The following is a 10,811-nucleotide window of genomic DNA, read 5'->3' as shown; positions in this document are numbered from 1 at the left end:
TCCGATTTTCGAAAAAAAAAATTTTCGATTTTCGAAAATCATGACATTCCGACTTTTTCGATTTTCGAAAAAATCTTCGTTTCGAAAATCGTGTCATTCCGAAAAAAAGTCAGCGATTATCGAAATGAGAAGCCGTGGCCGCGGCCTAGGATTTGCACCCAAAATCGCGGTAATTTGAATTCCAATTATTTTTTTTCAATTATTTTTTTTCGCATTTTTTCAAGAAAAACACGATTTTAATTGAAATTTCGAAGGAAATGCATTTTTTTTCCTGGTAAAACTTTCGAATGAGGGATTGTCATGTAAAAAATCAGTAAAAATTCAAAATATAAAAATCAGAATATATGCAAGTTTTTTTAATTTTCAAAAACGAATGTTTTTTAATATGATAATCCCTCATTCGAAATTTTTACCAGAAAAAGAATGCATTTTCTTCGAAATTTCAATTAAAATCGTGTTTTTCTTGAAAAAATGCGAAAAAAAATAATTGAAAAAAAATAATTGGAATTCAAATTACCGCGATTTTGGGTGCAAATCCTAGGCCGCGGCCACGGCTTCACATTTCGATAATCGCTGACTTTTTTTCGGAATGACACGATTTTCGAAACGAAGATTTTTTCGAAAATCGAAAAAGTCGGAATGTCATGATTTTCGAAAATCGAAAAAATTTTTTTTTCGAAAATCGGAAAATAATTTTTTTCGAAAAACGAAATGAAATGAAAGTCATGTCATGTCATTTTTTTTCGATAAAATCTACAACTTTTTCGATTCTCATGAAAATTTTCGAAATTTTTGACATGACTTTTTTAGATTTTCGTCGATATTTTCGGATGACACCGTTTTCGACACGTCACTCTATTAATTACTGAGTCATCAATTTTCAACCAAACTAACATTTTCTGGCAAAATTACACGAAAATCCCAAAATTTGCAATGTTTTAAACAAAAAAGTTATTATTTTTGTTTTTTTGTCAAAATTTGAAAAAGAATGATTGAAACCCAGAAAAAATATTTCAAGCATATTGAGGTGCGCTACTATTATTCAAACTGCTTTTCTGGATGCGCCTCTTTTAGAGGGGTGCCTCTAATAAAGACACGCTTCTATTACAGTTTTACGGTATCTAGAGAAGATATGTATGGGTTGATACACGCTTAGAGTTTACTGCAAATTGAAACATTTACAGTTTCGAAATTTAAGTAAGAGATGGCTTGCTTCGTGAAGAATAATAAAAAGCTAATACAATTGGCAAGAAGAAGCCTTCTCGAGAATGTCTTTGGAAGAATATGAGAGCGGAGACTCGATTGGTAGCAGTGTTGTCGGGAATTCCGACTTCCGACTTCTTACTTCCGACTTCCGGATAAGGAAAGTTACTTCCGACTTACGTCATTTCATAACTGTGGAATTTACGAAGAGTACAAATAACAGAAATACTTGGAAAAATGGTTTTCACTTCCCGACATCTCTGATTGGTAGCCAGGAGAGAGACACACATTGCTTGGGAGATACCTAAGATTGGAGAACAACGTGACTATCAGAATTATGGTATAAGTGGTATATTATTAGAGATATTGAAACGCGAATTTTTGAATACCGTTTCGAATGTAAAATCTAAGAAGCTCCAGTCTGGTACTGCGTTTTGAAGATCTCCATCGTTTTCTGTTTTCGTTCTCTCAACAAATAAAATTTGTTAATGTTCAATTATTGTAAAACTTTTTTGTATTTTCTAGCAGGGTTGGGGAATCCCGGGGCGGCCCGGTCGAAAAAGTCGAAAAATCCACTTTTTTTGAAAAAAAAGCAAAAAAATTTCAAATTTCTACAGGAGCCGGGCCGGGCCGGGCCCGGAATTTTCCAACCCTCTTTTCTAGCATCCTATTTCAGTATGTTCTAGAAATCGATTGACAAAAAACGCAGAATTCTTGAATGCGAAAAGTAAAAAATGTTTCGAACATTTCGAACGATCCCTGTTTCAGATCATTTTCTTTAAAACAATGTGTCAGGAGTCCTCTATTCACAAAACTTCTCCAAAATTTTAACATTTCATCAGATAAATATCAAAGAAATCATTGAAAAAAAACTAGTCTTAATTTTTCTCAAAAACAAAACTAAACTAAAGATCAATTTTGTAGTTGACTATGTTTTTGCGTACTTGCAAAAACGGCTAATAACATCCAATTTACCACAAATACTCGCTTTGATGTTCTACGATCATTAATTTCAAAAATACTCTCAACTAATCTTACTGTAGAAACCGTAATCCGTAATTTGGGTAATATGTAGACAACATTTTTCAGTCTCTAGAACGTTTTTGAGGTTAAAGATCAAATACTGCAAATATCAAACCCCTAAGTTCATGTATCCAACCAAGTCAATTATTCCTTCTTCACTACTTTCTGACATCACCTCCCTCATAGCCACGTCCAATCAGCAAAGAAAGAATTCCGGGAAATACCGAAAACATACCACAATTTAATGATTACTCTGTGAAAATAATTGTCTTTTTTCTTTCATGAACTGTAAACAAGGAATTTCCTTAGATTTTCTGAGAACAGATATTAATTGTTGGGTACAGTGTCCGACAAAACCATAGGTTCACTTTTCCAGTTGAGATTTCTCGCGATTTGAGAAGTTGCAAGAAAATTGTCCATGGGCAAAAAAAGACTCCCTAAATACTCTAAAATGTAAACAAGATTACATTTGAATACCTATCATCCTACTCAAAATATGATTAAAAATGTTGAAAATGGCCACTTGCAAACGCGACAAAACTATAGGTTCACCCCAAAAAATCAAAAATTGAAAAAATAATTTTTTCCAGTGAGTGAAGGAAAATGTGCTTTCATCAAAAACGGAATCTTCGTCAAAAATTAAGCTGGTTAAATACATTTCTAAAATATTTTCAGTTAAAAAATTTTGAGAAAAATGAGGATTTCTGGAAATTCTCAAACCTCTTTGTTTTTCATTTGTCTCGTCCATATAAGTTTTATCTAGCATCTCATTTTTGTTCTTACAAATTGTGATATCTATGCGGTAGAGTTTAGTATAGCTTTTTTGAATATTTGAAACTTTTTGAACAACTTTGCTTCAGAAGAGTCGAAAATTTTTGGAAACTGGGCACGCACTTACTCGGAAATTTCTTGATATTTTTCATTTTATCTAATTTTTTCGGCTTGTAATACATAGAATTGGCCTTATTGTTCACTTTTTAAACATTTTTCCTAGAGTAGCTTTACTTTAAATTAATAAAAAACAGGGAACGTGAATTTTCAACTGTATCGGATGGAGGTAAATTTATAGCTTTTTTGAAAATTGTCGCGGCTGTAATCTAATTCTGATAACCTAACGAATACATAATTATTCGTATTTTGTATGCTGGAATATCACCATCATTGCTCATTGAACACATTTTGAATGAGCTGGTGATTTTGCGTCTACTTTTTTGATCTAAACACTCTTTTTGCTACTTTTTTGCTAATTTAAAGTAAAGCTACTCTAGGAAAAATGTTAAAAAAGTGAACAATAAGGCCAATTCTATGTATTACAAGCCGAAAAAATTAGATAAAATGAAAAATATCAAGAAATTTCAGAGTAAGTGCGTGCCCAATTTCAAAAAATTTTCGACTCTTCTGAACCAAAGTTGTTCAAAAAGTTTCAAATATTCAAAAAAGCTATACTAAACTCTACCGCATAGATATCACAATTTGTAAGAACAAAAATGAGATGCTAGATAAAACTTATATGGACGAGACAAATGAAAAACAAAGAGGCTTGAGAATTTCCAGAAATCCTCATTTTTCTCAAAATTTTTTAACTGAAAATATTTTAGAAATGTATTTAACCAGCTTAATTTTTGACGAAGATTCCGTTTTTGATGAAAGCACATTTTCCTTCACTCACTGGAAAAAATTATTTTTTCAATTTTTGATTTTTTGGGGTGAACCTATAGTTTTGTCGCGTTTGCAAGTGGCCATTTTCAACATTTTTAATCATATTTTGAGTAGGATGATAGGTATTCAAATGTAATCTTGTTTACATTTTAGAGTATTTAGGGAGTCTTTTTTTGCCCATGGACAATTTTCTTGCAACTTCTCAAATCGCGAGAAATCTCAACTGGAAAAGTGAACCTATGGTTTTGTCGGACACTGTACTTGTGACCGTTGATAAGTTTACTTCCAAGCTAATAGTGAAGTGTTTTTCTAAAGCCAAATATCAAGCATAATTGATGGGAAAACCTCAGTGACTTTGTTCTTTTCCCATTCACTGTTTCAGCGAAACGGTGTAATTTGATGAGTTCTTTTTGAGCAGTCGCAGTGACGGCTTATAATTTCATGCTAAAAAGATCAGTAAACACCCGATCAAATATATAAATCTCGTACAGTTTCAGGAGCTCCACTAAAAAAATTGTGAAATTTTCCAGGAATCACTTTCTTGTCTATCCGAAACTTATTTCACCTGCTAAAACTGGCTGAATGGTCACGTTCTTGAAACTCAAAGTCATTATTAAGAAAACGTAGAAAATTATACAAACCAGGTATAAGAGGCGAAGGAAACGGGAATAAACCGAGCAACAGAGAGCAAAAACACAAATTTATAAGAACGTCGTGTAATATCCAAGTATTGTAGATTTTCGAAATCCACAAGTTTCTACAAATAATTCATCCCGGTGGATTCAAAACCAGGAAAATATAGAGAACTTGAAACAGACAAAAAAAACTGAAGCGTTTATTGGACCACTATGGATAAGGAGAGAATCAGAATGCAACGAAACTCATGCAGATTCTTGCAGATTCCTTCAACAATTCAAGCCTCTTTTCTCATTATTTGGTCGATTTCTCACTTTAAAAAATGCGATATGTTGGGCAGTTTCACGTGCGCTTTTTTTTTCATTTCTTCTTTTTCCGAAATAACGAAAATGTCGACCTCAAATACAAAAATAATTCTTGCAAGAGTTTCGTTTAAATTTTTCTTTGTGTTTCACTGAAATTTGAAACATTGGACAATTTAGTTTCACTAATGAATATTCCGAAGTTTTTCCATTTTTTTTGTTCATAGCCTACGAACATCATAACCCAGGAGTTACAAGGGGTAAATCTTGAGGTATATGTCGACTTAAATAACTTACAATTGTATTTCTATAAAAAGTTCATTCTTCCCAGTAACTCTATATAATTGCCCCTGAAATTGAGTCGACTGTTTCACTTACCTCATTTCAATTTCCTCGTGCACACTTCAACGTTTTCATAATTGTCCTTCCCATTTTTTCCCTTTTCACTAAAGTTCGTTTCACTAAAACATTGAATGGTTTTTTAATGTCACTAACATAAATATTTTCACAATTTGTCTCCATTAATTGCCACTTTAATGGTAACGACCTTCCGGCCAACGCTTATCTATCACATCTTTGGACGGAAGATTACGAATGAAAGTTTCAGATTGAAATTGGAGATAAGATGCATATCTTTTTAGCGTGAAAGGAGGAATTAAGCAGAACAAGATGTTCTAAAATTAGACAGTACAAATACGGTTTTGGGACGTTTTGAAAAACGGAGAGATTTGACAACGCTGGTAGGTCGATAATATCATCATACTTTTCTAGTAAGGTGTATATATTAGAATGTCTTTAGTCAGTAATCAAATTATTCGACATATTGCTATCCGTTTACTGATTTTATTTTTCATACCTTTACGAAACAGACTTTTTTTCAAAGAAGCTTTATCCAAATTATTACACATCTTGCTGTCCATTAATTAATTAACAGTAACCACCGACGAGCTCGGCACTTTTCTCTTCTTCTTCAGTCCGAGTCGAATATAAATATGTTTTCTCAAAGAATCAGAGAAGATCCAGAGAAGATATGGATTGATGCCCGCGTAGAGATCACTGAAAATTTATAAATTACTGTTTCGAAATATTTATGAATATAGGTCGCTTCGATGTAGCTTGGTTTACTAGGGAAGCTCCTCGACTCGGTCTGGAGATAAGGGACGTGACCTATATTATTGGAAAGCTGAAATCACGCTGATCCCAAATATTTATACAGTTTTTGCCCTCGAGGCCAGGTATTCGAGAAAAACAAGATCAAAGTTAGAAAAAATGACAAATTATTGCCTTTTAACACGGGAAAATTTTTTTGAAATTTTTTTTGCAATTTTCGCGTGTTAAAAATGCAATAATTTGTCATTTTTTCAAACTTTGACCTTGTTTTTCTCGAATACCAGGCCTCGAGGACAAAAACTGAGTATATATTCGAAATCAGCGTTTTCTCAGCTTTCAAATGATATAGGTCACGTCCCTTATCTCCAGACCGAGTCGAGGAGCTTCCCTAGTTAGTTCTGAATTTTTTCTAACCTTATCGCATTATAAAACAAATAAAACTTGTCGAGTGGGAAATTAAGAAGTGACGTGGCGTAGATGATAACAAGGACAAGGATTGACATTTGGATAGTCACTGAAATGTTTTTGATTTGAACTAGTCAGGTACCGTATCCTACCAGTGATACTACTCATAATGAATAGTTTGACTTCTTTCTTCTTGATAACTGCACGGGATTTTGCGAATTGAGTGTTTTTCTAAATCTAAGAATTAATCGAGGCTCTTATCCTTCCACTTACTATCGCATTGCTACTCTTCCTCAACATAAACAGTAGATAACAGTACGCCATAATCAGATATATACATACTGTAGCAAGAAATGCACCAGCTATTCCGAACAAGACGGCGATGAATATCTCACTGAAAACGTCGAATTTCATATGACTGAACTCTCCCAAACGACTTTCCGTTTCCCCGAATCCGACCTTTTGAACCTTGGAACTAATCCATTTTTAGTGTTTCTATATAGCTGGGTTTCATTGAAAAACGTGGCGAGACCAGCAATAAGACCGGGAAGAAATTGGATGGCAATGGCGACTCGGAGACGTGTGGAGGTCCACATCTGAATTGGGGTTAATGTAGGACTACTGTGGAAAAAGAAACAGAAACATACTCGAGAGTGTCTTTGTGGGAAAATGATAGCGGAGACTCGATTGGTAGCCAGAAGAGAGACACACATTGCTTGGCAGATACCTGGAGTGATTGAAAAAAATTAATATAATTCTGGTGTAGGTGGAATATTTAGAGGGATATTGAAACTGAAATTTTTAGAGCACTGTTTCAATTAAGAAATCTAAGAAGTTCAAATCTGGTACTCCGCTCCAGATGGAACATAGTTTGCTGTTTTCGTTTTGTCATAAAAGAAAATCGCATTTAATCATAATGTTTTGAAGTTGTAGAATTGGTTCAATGTTGTGTGACACAACTTGCTACATGCACAGAAATCTACTATTTCAGAATGTTCTTAAAACCCGATAGTGATAAAAACGGAATTCTTGTAACAATGTGGTAGAAATACAATAAGCATTTCGAATGTTCCTTGTTTCAGATAAATTTCGTTGGAATAATGTTGTGTCAGGAGTTTGATGCTTGATTCAAAAAACACCGCTTTATGTTATAAACAATTTGATTTTACTTATTCGACATAAAATTCTAAAATGTTTCTGTTTCTGATTAGTCATAATATGAGTTCATAAAGTTTACTGTCATTGACATCATCTTCGAATCAATCAGTAATAATATTAAAGATATTGCTGAAAATATAAATGTCTTAGAGTTTTTCAAGAAAACATCACTAGTCGTAAATATAGTTTCCATCCGGGCAGGGGGAAATGCGGGAAACCGCAAAAATTTTATAAAATTCCCTGTTTTATTTATAAAATTTGTTTGAAATGAGGAAAAATTCAATTTCTTTACGTTACTCCAAAAAAATATTAACAAGGGCCCGCCGCTCGGCTAATGGCAGGTAAATTGCCGCCGGATGAAACCCTAACCGTGAATTTTCAAAAAAAAACGGTCCATGTTTCACTATCTCTTCAGGAAGGCCAACCCTTTTTTCAATTTGATTTTTTTGACAATTAATTATTTTCATTTCACTTGACACATTATTCGGCCTTTATTTTTCACCTTTTACCTTTTTTAACTGAAAAATAAAATATATCAAATTTTACTGAGTGTCTATTGGTGGTTTCCAAAACACTCTCAACTTATCTTAATGTCGAAACAGTAACCCGAAATTTTGATATGTGTATTATGTGTTCACAAACTCGTGCTGGAAGATGTTAATGGCGCATCTAATTTATCGAGAATTTCACGGACTGGTCTCGTAGTTGAAAAATATGAAATGCTGTGTTTTTGAGCTTTGTAGGTCTGAAAAGAACTGCAAATTATGTTTTCCCCTTCGAGACCATTTCGAACAAATTTGATGCGCTTTTTACACCCCCAGAAAGTGTTCGTGAACCGATAATATCATTAGCACCATCGTCTTCTCCAACGTTCACGAGGTTGAAGATCAAATACTGCAAATATCGAACCCCTAGATTCATATATCCAACCAATTCAATTATTCCTTCTACACCACTTTCTGACATCACCTCCCTCTTAATCACATTCCAAAAAAAATTCCGGGAAATACCGAAAACATGCCACAATTTAATGATTACTCTGAGAAAATAATTGTCCTTTTTCTTTCATGAACTGCAGCATGTAAACAAGGAATTTCCTTCAATTTTCTGAGAAGATTTGTTAATTGTTGGGTACATGTGACCCTTGATAAATTCATATTCAGTGAGTGCTTTTCAAAAGCCAAAAATCAAGCATAGAAATCAAGCGGGAAACTGCAGTGACTTTGTTATTTCCCACTTGAACCGATAATATCATTAGCACCATCGTCTTCTCCAACGTTCACGAGGTTGAAGATCAAATACTGCAAATATCGAACCCCTAGATTCATATATCCAACCAATTCAATTATTCCTTCTACACCACTTTCTGACATCACCTCCCTCTTAATCACATTTCAATCAAAAAATAAAAAATTCCGAGAAATACTCAAAAAAAATGCCACAATTTGGTGTTTACTCTGAGAAAATAATTACTTTTTTCTTTTATAAACTAGCACGTACACAAGGAATTTCCCTAATGCTTCTGAGAACAGATGTTAATTGTTGGGTACATGTGACCCTTGATAATTTAATTTCAGGTTCCCTACTAATAGTGGAGAAAACATAGCGAGTGCTCTTCAAAAGTCAAAAACCAGTCAACCATCACTTTTTTTTCACCGATGGGAGAATCTCATGAACCGTGGTGTACTAGAAGTTCATGACTTTTGCAATTCATAAAAATAGAACAAACGAGATCAGAAATCTTAAACAAAGAATTAAACTAAATCTCTAAACTTTTACGTTTCACAAAGTGCATAAAGTTTTGGTTTCTTAAGTTCCTCATTTCTTCACCAAATTGGATGAGAACTCACCAGACGCCCATGCAAAATATAAATAAGTATGTGCATAATACCCATCCATGAACAAATAAACTTTCGTTCCCCATCCCCATTTTGGGAACATTGCGCCGAGGTAGTTGTTGAGCAGGGTCCCTGAAAATAGCGATCGTATTGCTGTGAAGAGGCTATTTGCTTTTTAGAGCAAGAAAAAATAGAACTGTGGCAAAATGAAATTCTAGTTCGGGCTTCTTAAAAATATATTTATTCTGTTTTTGGTACTCGATTTTTTTTTTGGAAATTCGTTCTGAATAGACCACGATTGTTGTGAAACTGCGTCAAAAACTTTTAATATTCTCCAAAAACAGAAATAAACACTCTAGAAGTTTCTAAGTTTTTTTTCAGAAATAGATGTAGCCCCTAAACAAAACTGCCCGAAATAGAACTGGCAAATAAAAACTGTTATATGGCACATGCATATCAGAATCTTCAATTCAGGACTAATTATTCAGCCGGTTGGGATATGTAACAGTTTAATGATTTGGCCCGGGCGGTTCTATTTCGGGCAGTTCTGATTAGGATCAGCACCGAAAAGACATCTGAAAATGACCCAATCAGTCAATATTCTTATTGGTATTATCTTTTTGACCTCACATTCAAGATTCACAACGATATGAAACGGTATGCATATTTCAGTTGAATCAATTGTGATTAATTCTTTCTCATATCGGCTGCGTTTTTGACTACATAAATTCATTGTTTCAGCATAACAGTATAATTCGATGAGTTCTGTTTGAGTAGTCTGAATGTCTATCTAGAGTGGTGTATAAATTCCTATTCCTTGATGAGAAAATGTTTTTTATCTTATTCAGCCATCATAAAGTTCACCACTGTGCTGTTTCATGGTGTCCATTAAAAAGATGTTCTGAATCAAAAATCATTACTAAGGCTTGTTGACTACTGCTTCAATGGCAGCATTTATATTGGTGTGATTTTGTCTAGCCATTAGGCCAGAACTTCAGATTAAACTGAAATTTTCCACTAAGTCTATCCGGAACCTTTTTCACCTGCCAAAACTGACTGAATGATTGGTCGCGTTCTTGAAATTCATAGTCATTTCTGAAAAACCAATTACTTTTGCAGGTGAAACAAACTACAAACCACGTAGACCATGCCATGTTATGCTTCTTATATTCCCACGTGACCCCCTTGTCATGAAATCTCCCAAGCATGTCCATTTTTTCCCATTCCCTCTGACTTCTTCTTTGTACTCACATATATCAATGAATGCAGTTGTGATGCATAGCCGGAAGAATGGCGTTGACAACTCATCGATTCCTCTTTGAAGGGCATCCAACATGAAGTACGTGATGAACATATAGAATGGGAGGGTGAAGCAAATGATAGAGAACTGGACGCTCTCCACTACTCTCTCCACGGTTTCGTCAAGGGGTTCACCGACTTGAGTGACGAGTGGAAGGGAGTAGATGTCGGTTATCAT

General features: G+C 34.3%; 1 protein-coding gene across 1 annotated transcript; it reads right to left on the bottom strand.

Moving 5' to 3' along the window:
* Window positions 1-5,746: 5,746 nt before the first annotated feature.
* GCK72_012485 (uncharacterized protein) lies at window positions 5,747-10,811 on the bottom strand (the record flags this gene model as incomplete). Its single annotated transcript, XM_053729152.1, has 8 exons — window positions 5,747-5,879; window positions 6,348-6,447; window positions 6,491-6,569; window positions 6,612-6,732; window positions 6,798-6,934; window positions 6,986-7,065; window positions 9,347-9,466; window positions 10,586-10,811. The coding sequence occupies 8 exons, from the start codon at window positions 10,809-10,811 to the stop codon at window positions 5,747-5,749; spliced, it is 996 nt and encodes a 331-aa protein (XP_053583924.1).

Source organism: Caenorhabditis remanei, chromosome IV (genome assembly GCF_010183535.1).
Source record: "Caenorhabditis remanei strain PX506 chromosome IV, whole genome shotgun sequence".
In the NCBI taxonomy this organism is placed as follows: Eukaryota; Metazoa; Nematoda; class Chromadorea; order Rhabditida; family Rhabditidae; genus Caenorhabditis; species Caenorhabditis remanei.
This window is presented reverse-complemented; position numbering and strand designations above follow the sequence as displayed.